Genomic DNA, 24,828 nt, shown 5'->3' with positions numbered 1-24,828 from the left:
TTGAAAAGATTTGACTTTGTGGTCAACATTTGAAAATTGGAAGCCATTTTTACATAAAAGTCAGGATTTCTATTCTCTCTTGGAAAATGGGGCACATGTTCCAAATGCGTGGGACAACTGGCCCTTGGGTCTGCATTCCCATGCGGCAAGGCCAGGCCCTTGGTGAGAGAGGCCAGCTGCCGTTGACTGGGTCATGTGTCCCCGGCCCCCCAGGGCCCCCCACCACTCTCTGTCGTCCCATACCAGCACCCTTCACCCAGTTCTGTTATCTGGCGGGTGCCTATAGGCACTGGATTTCAAAGCTCTGATCTGATAGGCGGGAGGGATTGGAATGGAATGTCCTTCCAGGTGATCTGTGTAAGGCTGATGCCGTACCTCCATTTTGCAGAAGAAGAAACTAAGGTTTAGGAAGATTGAGTGAATTGCTCAAGGTCCTAACAGCTACGTTGGATTAGAGGACTCCAGGGCCTATACCTATGCCCCACCCTGACCAGGGTTCCTTGTGAGAAATGGCTCAATTACAGGGACAAAAAAGCTGTGGCACCGGGGACCCAGAGGGGAAGTGGTGACGAGGACGGAAGGCCAGACCTCCTCATGCTCACTCATCTGTGAGCAAGAGTAAACGCGAGAGAAAGCCAACTTGGGTGGCTGAGAACAGGAGCTCTGACTGGGACCCAGGGCAGCTCCCAGACACACCACCACCAGGACTCCTCAGTGCCCGGCGGGGCCTGGAAACTCAGCCACAGACCACAGTGAGTAACTTTCTGTTGTTGTTTTATTTGGGGGCCTCTTCCTCATTTCAGAGAACCTGTGTGTTTTGTGAAACCTGTGTTCCTCCTTTACCCCTTCTCCCCAGGGATGTCAGAAGCTGGGGGCGTGGGGGGGGGTCTGTCCAGGGGCGGGAAACTGATCCCCTATGGGGAGGACTCCTAAGGTGTGTGAGGACCACTCACAGGAAGGCTCGGGGCTGTGCGGTCCTCACCCTTGGACAGGACCACGAATCAGCACTCACAGAAGGAGGTAGTCACCTCTACGCTGACAGCCTGACCGGGGCGGCTCAAGAGTGTGTTAGCGCCACACTAGACCCCGGGGAGGCCAAGGGTCTGTAGCAAGCCAGCACCCAAGTGACTCTCGGCGCTGGTAACTCCACGGCCTCAGGAAAATCCGCCCCCCTCCTTCCCACTCAGCTTGCTCTTCTGAGAGAGCAAGGGCCCAAGACCAGCACTCATGGGCCTGTGGGGAGGGCTGGCTGTGGCGACACTGGCTGAGAACCCCGGGATTAGCAAATGGCTTGAAGGTGGCAATTCGGATCGTCACACCATCTGCTGCTCCTGGGGAGCAGAGCCAAAGAGGAGGGGGCTGCAGGCTGTTTTTCCCTCGAATGGGTGGCAGGTAGACACCTTGAAGACACAAAGCCCAGGACTGAGGCAGAGAAGGGGCACAAAAGGAATTGGGGCAGACCCTGAGAGGCAGGACCCCAACGACGCTGGCCCTAGCATCAATTTCTACCAAAGAACCACGTCATCTTTTGGTGGGTTGAGAGCAGGTGGCTAAGGTGGGCAAAATGGTAGCACGGCTCAGCTGAGCAGAGCCCTCCAGTGTGTCTCCTGCCTTCCCTCCCCATCTTTGTTGCGCCTGTTACTCTTACCCTGAGCTCTCAGATGTACACGGAATGTTCTTTGAGTCTTTCTCATTAAAGCACATTCAGTAGGACTCAGAGCTCTCACTCTACCAGACTGGTCAGAAAAGGGGTCTCAGTGTGTAGTTAGCTTCTCTCCCTTGCCAGCATTGCCCACAGAATCCTAGGGCCTCATACAGAGCACGGAACAAGGGCGGCACCTAGTCTTCATGCTGCCCTGGCTTCTCCTATGATGGATGCCTGTTGTCCAAAGGGGTTGGATCCCTGAAGTCCAGCCTGTCCACTTCCCTCATGTGCCTGGAGTCCAGATTCTTTGCCACAACTTGAAACCACTGTGCCTTGGATTGGGTTACCACCCAGTAACTTCACCCAGAGGCCCCACGATCTCCCTAAGACAGCAGAGCCCAGGATGTGAAAACTCAAGGGACCCGGGACCCGGGAACCACCTCTCCTGTGTCCTTGGCTTTGGATCACAGATAGAGGGTCTTCTCCCCACCCACCTGGGACCCCAACTTCACTTTCTCATTGAACTCGGGCTTTCACAAAGAACAGAAAAAAGGGATCTCTTCACACAGTTTCTGCTTTCTACCTCAACCCTTGTAAAATGTCCCTTGGCTGGGAGACACCGAGGCTGCTTTTTGAAGGGAGACCAGCAGCTGTACCCAAGTCCTCCTCACTGATAGGTCAGGTGGCCTGAGATGAGCCGCATCACCCCCCCCCCCTATTTTTTTTAAAGATTTTATTTATTTGAGAGAGAGAGAGCACAAATGAGGTGAGAAGCAGAGGGAGAAGCACACTCCCCTGCTGAGCAGGGAGCCAGATGGAGGACTCGATCGCAGGACCCCGGGATCATGACCTGAGCCGAAGACAGACACTTAACTGACTGAGCCACCCAGGTGCCCCTCACGTCATCTTTCTAACCTGTAGTTTCTCCAGCTCCAAAAATGAAGCCCAACATTACCATCCTGCCTCAAAGTGTTCACTACGTGCGGTAGCTCTGTTAGCTCTGCTGCCTTCTCTTGCCCGGCGCTCACAGCAGCCCTAAGAGAGCTGCACCGTCAGCACCCACATCTGAGAGGTGAGAAACTGAAGCTCACGCAGGATTGAGACCTTGCCTAAGGTCATATAGCTGGTGGTAAATGGCAAAGCCAGGAGTCAAGCCCCGGGCTGTCTGAACACAATACCGGCTCTATTGCCATAAGAACCAGCAAGGGACCCTGCTACGGAGAGCTCCTTGAAAGTGCTGTGGTCCATCGCAGCCCCGAGGAACCATCAGCCCCCTTCCAGCTAAGCTCAGAAAAGAATTTAAGACCCATTATTCCCTGTTCCCTCCATCTCCTCGGGAGAGAGGGGGTCCACAGAGCATGGGGTGTGTCCTGCCCCACCCCCATGCAGTGAAGACCCCCAAAGGTCAAGGAAAGAAAAGGACAGATCAGTGGGGTAGACCAGAAGGGCAGGATCCCCCCCAAGGGTCATTAGGGCCAAGTGTGGGAAAGAAGGTTGCTGGGATCCCATCCAAACTGGAAGCATGTTGGTGAGACCTCTGGGCAGAAATGGGTTGGGTCAGATGTCCTGTGGGCTTTGCTGCCTCTCATCTCCTCCCCCACCCGCTCCTATCCCTACAGGGGAGCCCCTCAGTCTTCTACTCACATAGTGAATCAGAGGCAGCCCCTCCCACCACAACTCCCCTCTCCCCTCTGCTCTTCTCTCCCTGGGGGGTTGGGGCCACCCCAAAGTTCCTCTGAGAACCACAGCTGCGTTCACGGTGTTGCCTCTGCTAGACAGCAGATCCACACTCTTCGTGGATCTGTCTGGGTCCTGGGGGTATCTGACGGAGCTAAAAGCAGGGGACGGAGCCTGCTGAAAACCGGGAGGGGGTGCAAGGTATTTCACGGACCTTCTCCAAGACTTCACATGAGTCCTATCTTAATGGTACCCACTTGGCAGATGAGATCACCAACGCTCAGTCACAGCAGGTAAATGGCAGAGACAAGCCGCAAACCCAGATCTGTGTTTTCATTATTTTCCACCAGCTTTGCCTAACAGGAAGGGAGGTGTTCCAGAAGGTTCACACCATTAGAAGGTCATGGAGCTTGGTTCCATTTTTTTAAAAAATTAGTGAGTAATTATTTTGCTACTTAAAAGGTATTTTTCTCAGTGTGAGAGCTTCTTAAGATAAACAGAAGAATCAAAAGCAGAAGTTAGCAGTGATCAAACAAATGATGATCTAATTTCTTCCAACCAGGATGTTTATCATTTGGCCATTGATATACAGTTTTAGGTTGATCTTTTTCTTCATCATTTTTTATTTAATTTACACCCTTAATGAACCAGATTAAAGACATGATGCAAAAGGAACTCTGATGTCAGAAACACAAGGAAATAAGGAGAAGAAAGTTGATCTCTTCCCTGCAAATTTACCTCAAGCCTTAAATTGTGTTTATCTGATCACATTTCTTATATAGCTTACCAGGGAAATTACTGCACATCCCGAAATTCTGAAAAGTGTTAAAAAGAGAAGGGCGCCTGCGTGGCTCAGTGGGTTAAGCCTCTGCCTTCGGCTCAGGTCATGATCTCAGGGTCCTGGAATCAAGTCCCGCATCAGGCTCTCTGCTCAGCGGGGAGCCTGCTTCCCCATCTCTCTCTCTCTCTCTCTCTCTCTGCCTGGCTCTCTGCCTACTTGTGATCTCTGTCTGTCAAATAAATAAATAAAATCTTTTTAAAAAGAGAAAGAGAAAATAACATGTGCTCTGTCTTCGCCTGTGTCAGGCCTAAAGGCGATCTCCACTTGCAGGGGACATGCAGGGAGATGCTTGCCAACAGGGACCCGAGATCTATTTTCTCTTGCTTAAGATTCTTCTAAAAAGGTCCAAATCAGCTGTCTAAGTGTCACATGTCAGAATTCAAACCCTCCAGTCCCGAAAATGATTTCCCTTCTCTTGTTATATCTCAGCCTACTTTAATGTCCATTTGGTCCCCCAATAAAACATCACTTCAAAATGTGTTCACCCACCAGGCCATCTCTTCCATCCTGAGTGTACAGAGACCAAAAACAGGTGCCCCTTGGAAAGTGAAGAGAAGTCAGAATTGCTCTTCACAGATCATGCATGTATTATAAATGGTTTAAAATAAATGCGAGGGAAAATTTTGAACCGATTCTCTTATTGAAAATAGTACATTTGACTTAAAATCACTTCCTTCTTCACGGGCCATACAAAATCAAGAAATGGCCCAACTGGGACACCTGGGTGGCTCAGTTGGTTAAGCAGCTGCCTTCGGCTCAGGTCGTGATCCCAGCGTCCTCGGATCGAGTCCCACATCGGGCTCCTTGCTCGGCGGGGAGTCTGCTTCTCCCTCTGCCTCTGCCTGCCATTCTGTCTGCCTGTGTTCATGCTCTCCCTCTCTCTCTCTGACAAATAAAATAAAAATAAAATAAAAATAAAAATAAATGGCCCAACTAATTCCCATTGGGGTTTCTAACATGATATATTACTGTGAAACAGTTCCTGAGTCACAAGAGACTAGACACATTCCAGTCTGACCCCCTCATTCTATTTTATTTTACTCTTTCTGTTTGGGGCACGATCCTCAGAGAGCCCAGCACATAGACAAGAGACATAATGGTTAACATTTACTGAGGGTAGACTGAGTGCCAGCGAGGCACTGTGCTACGCATCTGCAATGTGCCGCCTTCTCCATTTACTCCTCACAACGGCCCTGAGTGGAGAAACTTTCATTATCCCCTTTTTACAGATGAGGACACTGAGGCTCCGGGAGGTGAGGCCATTTGCCCAAGAGACCACAGATCTAATAAGAGAGGCAGCAGCAGAACTCACAGCTATGACTTGGGGCTGCCTTTTAAACCTCTGTCTATATATTCCTCCTCTTTTTTTTTTTTTTTTTTTTTAGATTTTATTTATTTATTTGACACAGAGAGAGCGAATGAGCAAGGGAGAGAGGGGGGAGAGGGAGAAGCAAACTCCACACTGAGCACAGAGCCGGACACCGAGTTTGATCCCAGGACCCTCAGATCATGACCTGAGCCGAAGTCAGACACTGAACTGACTGAGCCACCCAGGTGTCCCTGTAAGTTTCCTTCTTAGCCTCCATTGATCCTTATCTGTTTATCACCTCCCTTTACGGAAGCAGGAGATGGAAACCCAGGTCTTCTTGCACGTTATGTACCAAGGGAATCAGTACACTGGGTCTGATCCCAAATTCCAGGCCAGAAATGAGAACAGGCCTTCCTCTTCACCACCCCAGGCCCCAAAGCAAGCAGATACGCATGTGCACATTATTCGCTCTATCACAAAGGGGTAGGCGGAGTGCGTGTGAACATCACCTCCCCCGAGGTCTGGCCCGTCTCCGGCTTCTCCCCATCTCTCCATGGCCTGATGGCCCACTCCAGATTTAATTCACTCATCAGCCTGCATTCAGCTTCTCTGTGACCTCTAGCCACTCTGTCACCACCCAGACGTCAGTGGCCTCAAGCCTGTGCATCAGCCCCCTCGCAGGTCCCAGTTTCCTCAATTATAAAATGGGACTACTTCCAGTGCCCTGGTTGGCTTGTCATGCAGAATATATGAGTTAATATGTCAAGTGCACAGAACGGTGTCCAGCACACGGTATACAACAAGCGCTCACTCAGTGTTACTTCCTATTACTGTCATGCTCACTGCTGTTTCAAGAACTGGCCTGCTCTGTCACCACTCCTACCTGCTGGGAGAACCAGTCCGAATCGCAAACCCCACTGCGGCAACTAGAAAGAACCAGAATCAAAGTTAGGGTAGGGACCCTGCCCTTTAGGATCTGGGGAGCCAGGAAGAAGTCAAGGAGGCTGGGGGAATGGCTCATGATTCCCAGTGTCCGCCACTCGGGAATATAGCCTACTCTCTGCTGTATAGAGAAGCCCCATAAAAAGTTCTCGTCATCATGGTTTTAAGGTCTTGTTTGCCCTACAAAGAGCACTTCATGGTCAGAAGGGGTGACCAGCCATCTCCAGGTATGATTTTAACAATGTTCCCTAACTGGGGTGCCTGGGTGTGCTTAGTCAGTTAAGTGTCTGCCTTTGGCTCAGGTGCTGAACTCAGGGTTCTGGGATCCAGCCCTGCACTGGGCTCTCTGCTCGGTGGGGAGTCTGCTTCTCCCTCTCTCTCTGCCCCCACCTCACCTCCCACTTGCACTCTCTTTCTCTCTCTCCCAAATAAATAAATATATCTTTAAACACACACACACACACCACACCCTTCCCAATGACGGATAACCAAGCTTTCACACGTAGCCGGCCACCCTCAGGGTCACGGAGATCCACGCGCTGTGATCAGTCATTTAGACTTTACAGTGACTGAGCCTTCAAACTTTTCTGTAGCAGGTTTTCTTTGAAAGAGAGGTAGAGGCCTTTTAATTCCTATTATAAAGATGAAGGAGAAGGGCAGAGAATGGGAGCCCTGAATCACAGGGGAGCTCCCTGTTGGGACAGAACTAAGACACATGTCACCAGACAGCCCATCCTGAGACCCTCTGAACCCTGGGATCTGGTGAGGCAGGAAGCAGGGGACCTTATGCTACTCACGGAATTTCAAGGAGCCCCCCAGAAAGGATAGAGGTCCCCAGGAGAAGGCTGCAGAAGCCAGCTGAGCAACCGGGAGCAGAAGGTCTGATGATTACAGGTCTGAGCCTGGGTTCAAATTGGGCTCTGCCCTTCTGTAGGACCTCAGGCAAGTCACTTCGTCTCTATGTGCGTTGGTCGCCTTGTCTGCAAAACAGTGCCAAGGATAATAGCACTGCCTTCCCTTGCTTCTTGTGAGGATTAGCCAAGATCACAGGCAAAGCCATGCTTGGCACACAGCAAGTGGCGTGTATTAAGGTGCAGTCGCCCACGATCCTACCCTCCCCCGTTTACAGCAGGGTAGGTGAGGCTCCGAAAGGTTTGTCCTAAGTTCCTCTCGCCATTGAGCCTTTGGGAATCACTTCCGAAATGCTAAGCCTGAGATGCCCTTCTTGCTGATACACACTCCGTCGGCCTTCTTTCCCCGAGTAGAGAGATCCATTGTGTCTCCTTTGGAAATCTTGAAGAAAGTCACCCTCCTTCAGGATTTTCACAAGTATCGGCAAGAAGTCCTTCAACCAATTCATTCGGCAAATATTTACCGAGTAGCTACCATGTGCCAGGCTGGGTGCCAGGCACTTGAGACACAGTAGTGACCGAAACAGACAACGAACACCTGCTCTCTTGGCGCTGAGATCCTGGCAGCTAACGGAGGCGCTGGCGGCCCTGGCTGGAGCAAACAGTCCAGGGAGGAAAGGAGGAAAAGGAGAAGGAAGAGATTGTTGCCCAAAGTATGGGAAAGATGCCCCTCCCTCCAGGCCGGCCACCAGCATCATGGCCTAGGACTGAGTTCTGACTCTGCCACCTGCAAGCTGCGCCACCTTGGCTAAATCCATCTAGCTAAGCCTCAGCTTCTCATCTTAAAACAGGGAAAGCAGTGCCTGGGTAGCTCAGTGGGTTCAGCGTCTGGCTCTTGATTTTGGCTCAGGTCATGATCGCAGGGTCACGAGATTAAGCCCTGTGTCAGGCTCTGTGCTGGAAATGGAGCCTGCTTGGGATTCTCTCCCTCCACCCCACCCCTTTGCCCCTCCTACCCACCTGTTCCTCTTAGAAAAACGTCGGGGGAGTGGATGAGACAATCTATCCAAAAGTGCAATTTACAAGATAAAGGAGACTTTGTGGGTAAAATACCTCTTAGAGTGCCCGCCACAAAGGAAGTATGACAGGACAGTGACGAATTCATTTTCTTCACCTACTTTAACCACAGTGACATATGGCCATGGGCTGAACGCAGAAGCAGAGATGAAAATCCAACTGCCCAGACCGTTAAGAGGTTCCCCCAAAGACATTCTCATGAGAAATATGTTATCCCTATTAGCGTGTAATAGGTATTCTTTTTTTTTTTTTTTTTATTAAGATTTTTTTTTTTTTTAAAGATTTTATTTATTTATTTGACAGAGAGAAATCACAAGTAGATGGAGAGGCAGGCAGAGAGAGAGAGAGGGAAGCAGGCTCTCCGCTGAGCAGAGAGCCCGATGCGGGACTCGATCCCAGGACTCCGAGATCATGACCTGAGCCGAAGGCAGCGGCTTAACCCACTGAGCCACCCAGGCGCCCAAGGTATCTTCAATACATTTTTTAAGTTTTCAATTTTATCTTCTAATACAGTACATAGTAAAAGATGGAACCTACCTCAATGAGAGCCCTTTAGAATCTGGGTAACTTTTAGGAGGATAAAGGGGTGCTGAGATGGCAGAGTTTGAGAACCGCTGCTCCAGGCTTTCCGGAGCAGGCTTTCTCACGCCAGCTCGTCTGCAACCGAATGATCCCCCCACACACACACCCGGCCTCCACCGCATCCCTTGGGGTTAACTGCACAGCTTCCAAGCTGGAAGGACCCTTTGAGGTATCATCAAAAACCCAATGGTGATGCAGATGAGCAGACAGAGAAGAGGAGCCGTTTCGCCTGAGGTTACCCAGCCTTCAGTTCCATCCCAGACTGGAACCTGTCTCCTTGGCCCAGGGCTCTTGTCTGGACTGCAGGCTGACAGGTGCTGACTTCCTTTTCCCAGCCTGGTTAATAATCCGTCAGACTCCCCCAGCACTCCCCCTTTCATTCCCGTTCACTCAACACCAAACATCCTGAATGGAAACATGATCTTTTCCCTCTGTTCTCCTAACACTGCCCCATCCCCCCTTCATGACTCTCAGCCTTTCTCCTTGACCCCCTTCACCAGCCCAAGGGCATGACAGAGAAGCCATAGTCACTCTCATTCAGTGCCAGTTAGCAAAGAACTTGCGGAAGTCAGAAGAAAGCTGTAATATGCATACGTATTTTATATATATTGTCTGGCTACTGTATATTTTACATATATATATATATATATATATATATATATATATATAATCTGCCATCAGTGGAGGGCTCACTGTGTTTCAGGCACCGTATTAAGCATGATGCTATCTCAATTAATTCTTGTGCCTCACCACCACCAATGAAGAGTGCGCTGTTTGTTTACTCCCATTTTACAGATGAGGAAAACAAGTGAATAAAGTAGTGACTTCATCTGAGGGCATAGAGCTAACGTTTGGTGGTGCCAGGACTGGAAGTCAGGTCTGTCTAACTCCAAAGCCCAAGAGCCTCACTGGCAAATCCTTGGAGGTGAGGAGATGAGGACTCCACCAGGTTGGTGGGGATAAGACTAAAATTTAGACCCACTAATGTAGCCAGGGAGGCATTACTGAATGAAATTGGTCAATAGAGGAAAAAGCCAGAAAGAGAAATGATGCAAATTGCCCCTGGGGCTAAAGACCAAAGATGGCCTGCCTGTCTGTTGTTTTAGAACCATCACCCTAGGCAGGGTCCTGCATTAGCTCCTGTCCCATTACGAACCTGACTTTGTCAAAGCACAAGGGCTCAAGTCCTAGTTCTGCCCGTCACTTGCTGTAAATTTTGGGTGACATGGCTTCTCTGAACTTGTTTGCTCAAGAAATGCTACCTGCCTCAGATAACAGTGGGGAAAATTATGCAAACTGTCAAATACAATATGGGCATTAGTAGTTCATTCCTTAAAAGGTACGTTGCTGGAGTATAAGGTAGCTGAAAAAAGGAAGAAGATATTTGAAAAGACTCAACCAAACTGTCCTGTGGGGAGATTTCAGATCAGTTAGTTGATTACGAAGAATTAAAGAATGTAAAATAACAGGATTTCCCTGGGGCTTCAGAGGCATGAACAAGACTGTGGGTTCCTGGGGCCCCCAGCAAATTTCTTAAATCTCTGGGCCCCAATTTCCTCATCTGTAAAATATGGAAAATAATTATACCAGCTTTGCAGGGTTGTTTGGAGGTTTGAATGAGATAATGTGCAGAGAGTGCTGGTCCAGTGCCAAGCCTCATCATCGTTATGCCCTGATCCTCTTTGCAGACGGCAGTGCAGGGCAGAGGGAGAGAAAGTGACTACGCCCTAGAACCATCTGGTGTCAGAGCCAGGCTCCAACCCTGAGCGTCCCATTCCTAACCTGGGACCCTTTTCTTTCCACCGTGTCACACACAAACACACTACAGCTCACTCAGAAACCCACGCGATTGCTTAATTGTTTTAAATCATTATGTAATCTGCACATCAACAATGCAGGTAGTAATCATGTCCCCAGCCACAGATGAAGAAACTGAGGCTCAGAGAATTTGAGAAACTGGCCCCCCAGGTCACACAGCCCACACACAGGGCTGGGATGTGAAGCCAGCAATGTTTCATTCCAAAACCTTGGCCCTTAATCTTTGCTGCAGTGGAAAGAGGCCTCAGGCACCATTTAGCTTAATTCCTCCCAGGAGAGAGGCTGGAGCTGATACAGATAGATGAGGAAGGAAGGTCCAGGAAGAATGAGTGTCGAGACAGCAGGCGGTGGCCCCACAGACTCCTGGATGGGAATGGTGAATGGTGGGTGGACAGCCGACTTGGGATGGAATCTTCTAGCTCCACACATGGGGCATGAGTTTCTTTGCCAACCACTAGATATTTAAGAATGGCCTTAATGATGATCCTTTGTGCCAATTCTATAAATTACAAATTCTTTCCTTAAAGGACTGGAGGTGGCCTATATTATGAATTAGGGCAGTGGAAATAAAAGCAAAACATTAGAAACCACTTTTAAAAAAGAAGAAGAAGAAGAAGAAATGAATCAGGAACCAACCTTGAATGACTCAGGACTGCAGGTTTACATCGGATTTAGTTCTGAGCTTCCTGGCAGCTGAGGGAAAAGAAAACACAGAGTCTTTCTGAAGAAGACTGCTTTTTTCCCCAGCTTACATTTGTTCATTCATTCATTCATTCATTCATTTATTAAATAAGTTGATTTTAAAATATCAAAGTGCCTGCTTTATGCCAGGCCCTGTGCTCCAGTGCTGGAAATCCAAAGAGAAAGTACTAAAGAAATCAGCCTTGGGGGTGCCTGTGTGGCTCAGTTGTTAAGCATCTGCCTTCAGCTCAGGTCATGATCTCAGGGTACTGGGATTGAGCCCCGCATCTGGGTCCCTGCTCAGGGAAGAGTGTGCCTCTCCCATTCCCTCTGCTGCTCCCCTGCTTGTGCTTGCTTGCTCTCTCTCTCTGTCAAATAAATACAAATCTTAGAAATCAATCACTCAATCAATCGGTCTGGGCAGCCCTTTGCTTCTCTCCCCTAGGACAATTTCCACATTTTGCCTTGCATCAATAAACTTCTCCTGGACTTACACCGCAGAAGGGATTTTAGGTTCCTTCACCCACATGCTGTTCCCCCACCCCTCGGATGACTACCGTAGTTGTCTATTTACAAGGTCAAGAGTACAAGGTCAAGAGCAAGGACAGTTGCTAGTCTTTCGATTCACTTTCTGCTTTTGACCTGCTGTTTGTGGTTTCCAGTCTTTCCAGAAATCTGGTTCCCTGGGCAAGCAGTGCTATGGTGAGGAGCTCATGGTGAGGAGCTCATGGTGAGGCTCGGGATGAGGGACTGGGACCAATGGGCAATGTCTGTCATGATTTGGGAAGAGAGAGTAGAGGCTCAAGGGCCATCTAATTGTCTCCCTTCTCAGGGCTGACTTCCATCTCCATAAGGGCTGCTTAGATTAGCTTGGAACCTGTCATTAAAAGAATTTTGTTTCAGTGTGAGGGGAACTAGAATACAAAGATGTCATCACTCTCTCGCCCAGATTCTACTCTCAAATCTAGAAGCTCACAGTCCAGGAAACAAGATGAGACATATATTATTGATACAAAGAATAGAAGGTAGACAGTGATCCATGCAGCAGGACTCAATGAGTTTGATCCACCTGGAGGGACTGGGAGAAATCAGAGAAGACTTCCTGGAGAAGGTGGCCTTGATTTAGGACCTGAAAAAAATAGATAAGATTTGGGCAAAGGACAATAGCCTACAGCCCAAAACTCCAGAGAACTTCCTTACAACCTGCAGCCAAGTGCTGTCAAACACCAAGGGGAACTGGGAGAAGGAATGTGGAAGGAAGCCCGCATGAGTCCCTTCCTACAGCTGGACACAGCACAAGAGCCCAGCCTGCTGGGAAGCAGGTCCAGAAGGTCATGCAGGTCAAACAGATTTTTATTTTTTATTTTTTTAAAGTTTTATTTATTTAAGTAATTTCTACACCTGATGTGGGGTTCAAACTCACTACCCCAAGATCAAGAGTAACACGCTGTTTCATCTGAGCCAGACAGGCCCCTCCAAATAAGTTTTTAAAAAACGTGATGGCTTTTTAAAAGCGTGGTGGCACGTGGTGGCAAAGTGTCAGCTGAGAATAAACAGAGAGATTTTCATCTGCCTCAGCTCTCAGATGTGGGTCAGACAAGACTCAAGCACAGAATCCTGTAAAATCCTATAAACTAACTCAATGAAGTCACTTCCTGCCTTTCACTGGACATGTGCTGGGAGCCAGGCACAGTGCCCCAAGTTTAGTAAACTTCTGTTACTTAATCTGCACAACAATGTGATAAGGGTGGTATTTCTCCCGTTTACAAATGAATGAGACAGAGGCCCAAAAAGATGAAGTAACTTGCCCAATGTCACACAGCCCATAAAGCAGAGAGCTGGATTCCAATCCAGAGAGGTCTGGTTGCAAAACCTGCAACACTGGGATTCGATGTGGTGAATATCCCAGAGGAGACTTAAAAAATCACCCAGTCTACTCACCTGCTTTAAAGATGAGAAAAGAGGGGCGCCTGGGTGGTTCAGTCAGGTAAGCAACTGCTTTCAGCTCAGGTCATGATTCCAGGGTCCTAGGATAGAACCCCAGGTCAAGCTCCCTGTTCAGCAGGGAACCTGCCTCTCCCTTTCCCTCTGCCTCTGCAGGTCAAACAGATTTTTATAAAGAATAGAAGGTAGACAGTGATCCATGCAGCAGGACTCAATGAGTTTGATCCACCTGGAGGGACTGGGAGAAATCAGAGAAGGCTTCCTGGAGAAGGTGGCCTTGATTTAGGACCTGAAAAAAATAGATAAGATTTGGGCAAAGGACAATAGCCTACAGCCCAAAACTCCAGAGAACTTCCTTACAACCTGCAGCCAAGTGCTGTCAAACACCAAGGGGAACTGGGAGAAGGAATGTGGAAGGAAGCCCCCATGAGTCCCTTCCTACAGCTGTGATCTCCCCTTGCTTGTGATCTCTCTCTGTGCCAAATAAATAAATAAAATCTTTTTTTAAAAAGAATGAAAGAGGGGCGCCTGGGTGGCTCAGTGGCTTAAGCCTCTGCCTTCAGCTCAGGTCATGATCCCAGGGGCCTTGGATCGAGCCCCCGCATCGGGTTCTCTGCTCAGCGGGGAGCCTGCTTCCTCCTCTCTCTCTGCCTGCCTCTCTGCCTACTGCCTACTTGTGATCTCTCTCTCTGTCAAATAAATAAATAAAATTAAAAAAAAAAAAAAGAGTGAGAGAAAGGAAGAAGAAAGGAAGAAAGAAAAAAGAAAGAAAGAAAGATGAAAAAAGAAAGACCCAAAAAGGAGAAAGGAGCTATCCAAAGAAGCTCAGTAGCAGAACAGGAACTGGACCCCAGGACGGCAGCCACCCACCCCATCCCCCACTCCCAGTCAGAGAGAAAGATGCTGGCTCTTGGCCTCTAATCTCAGCTTTTCACTGTAGGTGTAGTGACCACAGTCAGAGAGTCACGTTCTTTTCACCTCACAGGTTGTCCCTGGCTTTAAACGCTAGGAACGCGGGGGCAGTTGTTACCATGGCATTCATTTTCACTTCGTACTTTCAGTTCAGGTGGAAAACCCCCCAGGGGCAACTCCCTGCACCTCCCCACCACCACCCCCTCACCTGAAGGTTCTCTTCCCACCCACTCAGCCCAAGCAGGCTGCAGGCTGCGGCTTAGCTGCCGAGCACCAACATGCTATCTGACCAAAGCTTGTCAGGTAGCTCTGAGGCTTTGGCTTGTCCTAAGGCGGGGTGGCACTTGGTTGGTGGATCGGTTCTCTTTCAATTGTCCTTTTGTACAGAGTCAGTCACGAAATGGTTTTGTCTGCCTCCGTCCTTCTTACTATTTGGAACTCCCCGGACATGGGGTAAAAAACATGAACGCTTTCCCCTGACAAATGCACAGGTGTAAAGTCTTACACATGCTTGGAAAGGATGGAGACCCCATCACAGTGGACCCAGTGAAAAAGCCTCGGTAGAAGCCATCCGCCAACAGCTTTTTCCAAAGAGACTGGGACAGGTATTGTCCTTGTCATTTCATATGAGAGAAAAGGGGCTCAGAAAGTTGAAGGGACTTGCCCAGAGTCACATGACCAGCCATGGCAGCGGGTGGAACTAGTGGCCCTGCAGAGTCTCCCTCCGTGCTGGGCACTCAGATGCCCGTCCTTGCCCTGGGGAGGAGGCCCGTCTAGGAGTCAGACACTCTGATTCCAGAAGGTTTTTCTATCTGCCCACAGGGGAACCAGGCAGGGAGCTGGGTTTCCTGTTGCTCTCCGCATCCTGCTGCAGTCGGATGTTGTCTTGTTAGGCGCCCCCCCCCATCCAAAGGCCTGCGTTTCCTGCCCTTATCTAATTTGGACGATACCACAGGTCAGTGGCCAGACCAGACCTGGGTGAAGCTCAGCATGCCGGCAGCCACCACACCGGCCTCGCTCTTCTAGGCTGGACTCTGCGTGGGGTAAGCCATTCTCTGATGAGAGGGGGACTGTTTCCTAAGGGAAATACGGGGACGGGGGAGTTTGGCTGGGGCAGTACAGTGCAGGAAGGAAGCTTCCCAAAGTGGCAGGGTGGGGACATGGGAACTGAGAAAGCCTTGCACTGTCACTCATTCGTGACCAGTGCCGAGAACGAAGCTGGCACCGTTTCCTGTCTCAGCTCTGGTGTGGTTCTGGCAACACTGAGCACCTGCTCTCTGTCCCAGGCAAATGCCCCTTCACAGCTTCTGTGCACAGGGTCATCTCTGCGCCTCCAGACCAAGGGTCTCGTCTTGTGATTTGGGATATGAAATCTAGTTCCAGCTCCGCTGCCCTTTGGTTGGGTGAGCTCAGGACATTACATCCCTACCCCTGGACTGTTTTCTCAATGCTGAAATGATGGAGCTGAATTAGATGAGAGGTTTTTGATCTCCTCTTCAGACTGCCTTGAAGAGAGGGCAAAGGTGATATGGACACAGATTTTACCTGACTTAGGAACAGGGGTTCCATCAATTGTAAAAATTGTTCTGCTCTCTTAAAATTTTTAAAAACAGGGGCACCTGGGTGGCTCAGTCAGTTAAGTATTTGCCTTCAGTTAGGGTCATGATCCCAGGGACCTGGGATCAAGCCCAACATTGGGCTCCCTGCTCAGGGGGAAGCCTGCTTCTCCTTCTCCCTCTACTGTTCCCCCTGCTTGTATGCTCACTCTCTCGATCTCTCGGCCAAATAAATCAATACAATCTTTTTTTTAAGATTTTATTTATTTATTTGAAAGACAGAGATCACAAGTAGGCGGCGGGGTTGGGGGGTGGGAAGCAGGCTCCCCGCAGAGCAGAGGTCTGGAGGGCTCCATCTCCAGACCCTGGGATCATGACCTGAGCTGAAGGCAGAGGCTTTAACCCACTGAGCCACCCAGGTGCCCCTTTTTTTTAAAATTTTAAAATACGGGATTATAATAAGGGCTGCCATTTATTGAGCTCTTCAGATGTGTCAGGCATGTTATTCTTAACAACCACACACAGTAGATGAATTATCCTCATTTGAAGATGCTTGGAATAATAATAATAAGCACAGGTATCGTATTAACTTACTTAAACCCTCACAAAACCCATCTTACAGATGAGAAATGGGAAACCCGAGGCATTTGGTATCTTGAACAATGCAGCCAGGCTGGAATTTCAAGGAACAGGATGTGCTGCTCTCCTTACACTCCTACTTGGGGCCCACTCCATTTGAGGCAGCCCCTTTCCATCCAAATGGGTTCATTCCATAGGGAGTTTTTGAGCACCCACTGTGTGTAGGCATGTACAATGCACTGAAGACCCAGAAATAATGGAGACCCAGTCTCTGACCTTAACAAGCTGTGGGGCCTCTGCCAAGTGGTTTAATGTCTCTGTGAAATAACAATACCCATAATTTTTATTTTATTTTATTTATTTGGAGAGAGAGAACATGACTCAGGGCGGGGAGAGGCAGAGAGAGAAGGAGCAAGAGAATCTCAAGCAGACTGTGCTGAGTAAGAAGCCCGACCTGGAGCTAGATCCTAGGACCCTAAGATCATGACCTGAGCTGAAGTCAAGAATCTGCTGCTTAACCGACTAAACCACGCAGGCACCCTTTATTTTTGAGCTCCATGTCCCCTGTGGGGCTCGAACTTCCAACCCTGAGATCGAGTCACAGGCTATACTGACTGAACCAGCCAGGCACTCCAATACCCATACGTTTTATATTATAAAGTTATACGGATTATATTAGATTGTGGCTGTGGAAATTATTCTGTAGAATTTAAATTCCATACAAACGTTGGTTAGTTCCGTTATTAATCTGGTTGGAGAAAAGCCTAGTGCGGAACTGGTTACAAACTAAAGCAGAGTAGGGCTGCGAGCTTCCTGTGTGACAGGGCATCAGGGAAATCTTTACGGGTTGAAAGATGAGTTCTGAAGTAGGGTAAAGAAAGAGAAAGGAACCTTAGTGGGAATGTGTGGGCAAAGGTGCAAGAAAGTAGAACAATCTGGGAAATGGCAGAGGATCTTGGGGAGTAGGGGAGCCAGGAGGGGCTTCCGGCAATGGCTGCTGAGCAGGGTGCCCTGCCCTGGCTCTCCAGGAGCAGTACACCACCTTGGCTTGGGCTAGCGCTATTCCCCTAAAGACATGAAGGAAATACCTGTCGTTTACAATTTCCTAGTTGCCACATTATTAAATAAATAAATAAGGAACAAGAGAAGGAAATGTATACTCTTACAGTCCTGTGTCATCGGTCACACGTGTCAGGGTCCCTCAGGAGCACATTCCCAGGAGCTGATGCATCCAAGCGCCCGGTCACATGGACCAGACCAGATTTCGCAGAGTTGCTCTCCAAAGTGGTTGTGCCAACTTGCCCCCCTCCCCTGGAGGCGCTGGAAGTCCTCGTTGGTCCGTGCCTTCTTCAACACTCTGTCATAGAAAGGTTGAATTTTTTACCAGTCTGGTATGAGGGGAACTTGCATTTCTGTGGTTGCTACTGAGGGTAGATATCTTTTCAAAGGATCATCGACGATTTCTTGTTCATGTCTTTATTCTTCTGTCTGGGTTCTCTTTTTTTCTTCAGAAATCTAATGTGAGGTTTGCCTGTTTTATTATCTTTTCAAAAAACTGGCTTCAGTCTTTCCAGTTTTTTCTAGTCTCCTTTGCTTTCCTATGTCATTAATTTCTGGTCTTATGATTTCTGTCTTCTGCCTTCTTTGTATTTACAGTTGTTCTTTTTCTAATTTTGTGATGTTTAGGACATTTGTCTTTTTTCTTCTCTAATATGAGCACAAAGGGCTATACATTTCCTTTTTGGTGCTGCGCAGATAGAGCCCACAGGTTTTAATGTTACAATTCTAAGTATTTCCTAATTCCCTTTCAGATTCTTTGACTCAAGAATTACTCAGGAGTCTATTTTTAATGCTTCGTACTTATGAAGTTTGTTAGTTATATGTTTAAGTTCTTGATTTTAAAAAAAAAAGATTTTGTTTTTTGACAGAGAGAGAGAGAGATCACAAGTAGGCAGAGAGGCAGGCAGAGGGAGAGGGAGAAGCAGACTCCCTGCTGAGCAGCGAGCCTAATGCAGGGCTCCATCCCAGGACCCTGAGACCATGACTTGAGCCGAAGGCAGAGGTTTAACCCACTGAGCCACCCAGGTGCCCCTAAGTTCTTGATTTTTTAACAAATTGCACTGTGGTTAGAGTACATGATTTATATGTTACAGATTATTTTAAATTTGTTGAAATCTACTTTTCACCCAAGACTCAGTCAGTTTTGATAAATGTCCACCTTTACTTGAAATCAATGTGTCTTCTCCAGTTATTGGGTGTTGAGTTCCATATAGGACTATTTAATCCAGGTTGTTAATTGCATATTCAAATCTTATACATTCTATTAATTAGTATGTTGTCTGCTTAATTGATCAGCTTCTGAGAAAAGAATGCTAGAATCAGTTGCTATTCAATCTCATTTCATCTCAAGCCTACAAGTATTTATTGAGTACCTATTATGTATTAGATACTACTCAAAGACCTTGTATCAGTGGACAAAATAGTTCCTTGACCTCACAGAATTTAAATTCTAGTGGAACAAACAATGAACAATAAAACAAAATAAATAGGTAAGTGATGTAGGGTATATGTTAGAAGATGGTAAGTGGGGGCGCCTGGGTGGCTCAGTGGGTTAAAGCCTCTGCCTTCAGCTCAGGTCATGATCCCAGGGTCCTGGGATTGAGCCCCGCATTGGGTTCTCTGCTCCTCGGGGAGCCTACTTCCTCCTCTCTCTCTGCCTGCCTCTCTGTCTACTTGTGATCTCTATCGAATGAATAAATAAAATCTTTAAGAAAATTAAAATTTAAATTAAAAAAAAAAGATGGTAAGTGATATGGGGGGTGGGGACAGAGCAGAGTTAGGGAGACCAGAAGAGCAGAAGGATGGGGTGAGTTACTGTATTAGAGTGGTAGGAAAGCTGTCATTGAAAAGGTAAAACTTGAGCCAAGACTTGAAAAAAGTGAGAGCCTGAGTCAAGCATATATCTAGAGAAAGAGGGCTCAGGCAGAGGGAACAGCCAGTGCAAAGGCCCTGTGACAGGGGGTTGGACCCATCAGGCAGCCAGTGTGGCTAAAGCTGGTTGACCAAGCAAAGCATGACATGAGGGAGATCAGAGAGGTAATGGGGCCAGAACACTTAAAGCCTTCTAGGCCACTGTAAGCACCTTGTTTGGCTTTTGCACTGAATGGAATGGTCCCTGTGCAAGGTTTCGAACAGAGAAGTTGCATGATCTGAAGTATTTTAAAGGGATCACTCCTGCTGCTGTGTTGAAATTACATTAAAGATGGGTCTGGTTAAAAGCATGGAGCCCAGTTAATAAACTATCAAAGTCAACCAGCAGGTAAGAGATGATGCTTGATTTTTTTTTTTTCTTTTTGGTGGAAAATGGTGGTTTATTAAAGCACAGGGACAGGACCCATTGGCAGAAAGAGCTGCTGTACCGGGGTTGTGAGGAGTGGCTGGCTGATTTTATACTCAGAAATTCAATGCTTGATTTTTAAAAGCCTAAATAGTCTAAATAAAGCTTCAACTCCATCTTTTTCTTGGCTTATATTTCTGTGATTCACAATTTTACTTCCATTTTGTTTTTATGACCTCCAAATCAATCATTAGCATTATTATTATTGCTTTTCTTAAAATTTTATTTATTTATTTGACAGAGATCACAAGTAGGCAGGGGGGGGCGGGGGAAGCAGGCTCCCTGCTGAGCAGAGTCGGTCCCATGCAGGGTTCCATCCCAGGACCCTGAAATCATGACCTGAGCTGAAGGCAGAGGCTTTAACCCACTGAGCCACCCAGGCGCCCCTATTCTTACTGCTTTATACAGACATTTGTTTTCATTTGCTCATACATTTAGAAACATATCTGTTCACAATTCCTTCTTGCCTCTCTGTTCTTCCCTCTGTGAAGAATTTCCTTCTGCTGATGGCATACCTTTTAGATGTTTCTTCAGGAAGCGTCTGTTCATGGACAACTTGACTTTATTTCTTTAGTTTGAGTTAGAGTTTAGCGCCCCCCCTCCTTTTTTCTGGCTTTTGTTGTTATTGGAAAATCTGCATTTAAGTTTCATTATAATTCACTTGCTACTATTGTGTCCTTTCTGATTGCTTTTAATTTTTTCTCTTTGTCTTTCGTGTTCTGAAGTTTTATGATGATATATGTGAATATGGAATTAATTTGTTTTTAAAATCCTGCTTGTAGGGGCGCCTAGGTGGCTCAGTTAGTTAGCATCTGCCTTTTACTCAGGTCATGATCTGAGTAAAATCTTGATCCCATCTTGTCATGGGATCAAACCGTGGGACAAGCTCCCTGCTTAGCAGAGAGCCTGCTTCTTCCTCTCTCTCTCTCTGCCCTTCTCCCCAGCTTATGTTCTCTCTCTCTCTCAAGTAAATAAAAACTTTTTAAGAAAATAAATAATAGGAGCACCTGGGTGGCTCAGCCAGTTAAGGGGCTGCCTTCAGCTCAGGTCGTGGTCCCTGGTCCTGGGATGGAGCCCAACATCAGGCTCCCTGCTGCATACGCAGCCTGCTTCTCCCTCTCCCTGCTTGTACTCTCTCATGCTTTCTCTCTCGCTGTCTCTCAAATAAATAAATGAAAGTCATAAATATATAAACATATAAGTAAATAAATTAATAAATTCTGCTTGTAGTGCACTGTGATTTCTGCATCTGAGGAGGATAAGGAGAATTCTGGACAATTCTCCACTCTCCGCAGCCCCTTCTATGACCTCCGCAATGCCCACCCCCACTTCTATTCTTCCCTTCTGAAACTCCAGTTAGATATATTCTAGGACTTTTCATTCAGTCCTTAGCCTCTCTTTCATCTGCCCCATCTCTTTGTCTCTTTGTGCTGCATTTTCAGAAATGTCCAGATCTACCTTCGGGATCAATGCTTTCCAACTAATCTGTTCTGTTCTTTCACCTACCTTTAAGGGTTCTTATTTCAAAGACTTTGTTTTTCACTTCCAGAATTCCAGATATTCTACTTGATTCTTTTTCAATCTGCCTAGGCAGTCTTCCATTATGTACTCATGGTTTTGATTCCTTACAGTTTAATTATATTAATCGTATTCCCAAGAATGACTGAAGTCCTTGAAAGTCTCATTCTACTGACATTCCTGAGAACTCTTATTCACATGTCCTTACATATTTTGTTATTTTACATTGGGAGTTCAAATCCCATGGGTCCCTTCATGTGGGAAACTCATGTACCCTGGCTAGAAGGTATATTCCTCTGGAGAAATTTCAAGTTTGCTTTCTAATAGTATCTAATGATGTCCCATGTAATATTTGGGTGCTCTGGTTTGGTGTTTCTCAATATTTAAAACATACTTATAAAAAAAAAGATTAATTATCTGACATTCAGGTTTATCTGGATTCTTATATTTTATCTGGCAACGCTGCTGATGTGATGACAAAGTTTTGTCTTTGTTGTTAAAACCTCAGCATCGTACTTACCAAAACAGACAAACAAACAAACAAACAAATAAACAAAAACAGAACAGAAAACCAATGGAAAAATCCCCTCCATCTTAGTATTCTGGATTCCTTTTTTTCTTGGTTTTGATCTCTTAGTTATTGGCCCTTGAAGATTTCTCTTTTAAAGGGAAGTCTCAGGATTGGTCTTTTTGGAAACAAAAGACTGAAAACCTCACAGGCCACTTCTGCATTTTGAATTCCCACATACCTTTCCTAAGGCAACCGGTACAGATCTAGTGACCCAGTAGAATGGAAAGAGGGCAAAATATAAAGGAACAAAATGTAAATTGCTATTTCAAGATGTGATTCCTCAACACAGGTAAAGGGTTGGTCTAGAGCTATATTGACTGTGTGAAGTCATTATTGCCTGATTGAAAAAGACTCCTTTCTTCTTCTCATTGTACTACAGCAAAGGCTTCTTGACAAGCCCAGCAGGAGCCAAGGGACCCACCTCATGGAGAGACGCTGGGTGATGGAGGCAGCCAATGGCTGTAAGGATGGCTTGGATTTAGACCCCATGAAAGAGTACATGGTCCTGAACAGTTCCCAAAGGATAGCTGTTGCCGTGCTGTGCACCTCTCTTGCCCTGCTAAGTGCCCTGGAGAACCTGGCTGTGCTCTGCCTGATCCTGTCCTCCCACCGGCTCCGCAGGAAGCCCTCATACCTGTTCATCAGCAGCTTGGCGGTGGCTGACTTCCTTGCCAGTGTGATCTTTGCTTGCAACTTTGTGGAGTTCCATGTCTTCCATGACATGGATTCCAAGGCTGTCTTCCTACTGAAGATTGGCAGCGTGACTATGAACTTCACAGCCTCTGTGGGCAGTCTACTACTGACTGCCATTGACCGCTACCTCTGTCTGTGCCATCCACCTACATACAAAATCCTACTCACCCGTGGGAGGGCACTGGCAACCTTGGGCATCATGTGGGTCCTCTCAGCATTGGTCTCCTACCTGCCCCTTATGGGATGGACTTGCTGCCCCAGTCCCTGCTCTGAGCTATTCCCCCTGATCCCCAATGACTATCTGCTGGGCTGGCTCCTGTTCATTGCTTTCCTCTTCTCTGGCATCATCTACACATATGGGCATGTCCTCTGGAAAGCCCATCAGCATGTAGCCAGCTTGGCTGAACACCAGGACAGGCAGATGCCAGGAATGGTGCGAATGAGGCTTGATGTGAGGTTGGCCAAGACCCTGGGGGTGGTGCTGGCCGTGCTTTTCATATGCTGGCTCCCAGTACTGGCCCTCATGGTCTACAGTCTGACCACCACCCTAAGCGACCAGGTCAAGAAGGTCTTTGCCTTCTTCTCCTTGCTCTGCCTTGTCAACTCCATGATCAACCCCATCATCTATGCCCTGCGGAGTGGGGAGATCCGCTCTTCTGCCCACCACTGGCTGGCCCACTGGAGGAAACATCTGAGGAGACTCGGACTTGAAGGAAACAAAGAAGTCCCAAGGTCCTCAGTCACTGAGACAGAGGCTGATGTGAAAATCACCCCGTGGTCTGATTCTAGAGGACTAAACTGCTCTGAATGCTGATGAGTTTTCACAGTTTTAAACAAGCTGAATCAGAGTCATTTCACTCCCTGGAGGAGCAGCCTTGACTCTATTGTCTTACTTGATCCAGGCCCCAGAGGCTTGCACACTTACCCCTTTTCGCTGATGACTGATGGCATTGACTCTGGCAGGTAACCTGGCCATACCTGTTTGCATGCAGACTGTTGAATACCTAAGCCCTGTGAGGAGTGGCAAAGTGGGCAAAAGGCTTGAGGAGGCTCAGTGCACGTTCAGGTTAGGAGAACCTCCCCTAACAAGAGGGCGTAGAGCTTGCATCCTCCAGAGAGCGCGGGAGCCAGATGGAGCCTTCAGGCTCAGCAATGAGGGACTCAGAGGACATCTGAGAAGATGAATGGATTATTTTCCCAGGATCTCAAGATGTCAAATGGGATGGCTGGCCAACCCTGTTCTTGCTTGATTATTGGGACTTCCTTGGTTCTAAGGCTATAAAAGACCCCACTCTCTGGTCACCCTTTCCTACTGAGGACCAAAAAATTTGATACAATGAGGACCAAGGGTGTTGATCCTACCTCTTTCATAGGTAATTGACAAGCCTCTAGTTCAAGGAATCTTGTTATTAGGGCAATGACCCCACTTGACTCCCTGATAATCTCCACTCACAGCCACTGTGACCTCCTAGGTCCCTGGGAAATACAAGGGAGGCTGGGACTGGCTGACACAGAATTTTCAGAGAATTTTGTGGCCCCTCTGAAGTCCTTCCACTGGAAGCAGGCAATGGCTCAGTCTAACTCCAAGAAAAAGGAAGGCATTCACTAAGATTTTATAAAACCCCAAATCGTTCCCAGTTGCCCCTCAGTTCAGTTCCATTGTCTGTTTGCAAGACAAGGTGCCCACTGTCCATTCACTCATGCACCCATCTCACAAATACATGCCAGCCTTTGTGCTAAGTCCTGGTTGTGCACCATAAATTAGATAGGTTCTCCCCCTGTCTAATGGGGTTTACATTCTACATTTTGGTGGGAAGACAGCCACTAAAGAAGATAATTACTGGTGGTACAATGAAGGAAATCATCAAGGTCATGTGATAGGGATTAATTGAGGCAACTTTAGGTACGGTAGACCTACTATGTGCTCTGGTCATAAATGCCAGCTGGTCTTTATTGAATCTTTACTATGTGCCACACACTGGGATAAGTGCTTTCAAATGAAGTATTTTACTTAGTCTTCAGAATAACCTGAACAAGAGGGTCTTGGTACCTTCATATTTTTTTGATAAGGAAACATTTAAGAGGCAAAAATCACTTGCCTGGGGCACCTGGGTGGCTCAGTGGATTAGGCCGCTGCCTTCGGCTCAGGTCATGATCTCAGTGTCCTGGGATCGAGCCCCACATCGGGCTCTCTGCTCAGCGGGGAGCCTGCTTCCCCTTCTCTCTCTGCCTAGT

At 47.5% G+C, this 24,828-nt stretch overlaps 1 protein-coding gene across 4 annotated transcripts; it reads left to right on the top strand.

Annotated features, from left to right (window-relative positions):
• The first annotated feature begins 537 nt into the window (after positions 1-537).
• CNR2 (cannabinoid receptor 2) lies at positions 538-24,789 on the top strand. 4 transcript variants are annotated; one of them, XM_045063951.1, is made up of 4 exons: positions 538-752; positions 14,771-14,884; positions 15,235-15,322; positions 22,280-24,789. In XM_045063951.1, the coding sequence occupies exon 4, from the start codon at positions 22,325-22,327 to the stop codon at positions 23,405-23,407; it is 1,083 nt and encodes a 360-aa protein (XP_044919886.1). In that variant the 5' UTR covers positions 538-752; positions 14,771-14,884; positions 15,235-15,322; positions 22,280-22,324; the 3' UTR covers positions 23,408-24,789. The 4 variants fall into 4 exon arrangements, with proteins under 4 accessions (XP_044919886.1, XP_004741243.1, XP_004741242.1 ...); XM_004741186.3 differs by lacking the exon at positions 14,771-14,884; XM_004741185.3 differs by lacking the exon at positions 14,771-14,884 and having other exon boundaries at positions 15,102-15,322.
• The last annotated feature ends 39 nt before the right edge of the window (positions 24,790-24,828 follow it).

The sequence above is a fragment of the Mustela putorius genome, unplaced genomic scaffold, assembly GCF_011764305.1.
Source record: "Mustela putorius furo isolate JIRA1106 unplaced genomic scaffold, ASM1176430v1.1 tig00003853_pilon_pilon_pilon, whole genome shotgun sequence".
NCBI lineage: Eukaryota > Metazoa > Chordata > Mammalia > Carnivora > Mustelidae > Mustela > Mustela putorius.
Note: the sequence above shows the minus strand (reverse complement) of the source record. Positions and strands in the feature narration are given on the sequence as shown.

Coding starts and splice junctions, on each gene's coding strand:
- CNR2 (XM_004741187.3), top strand. CDS start 22,325: ATGGAGAGACGCTGGGTGATGGAGGCAGCCAATGGCTGTAAGGATGGC.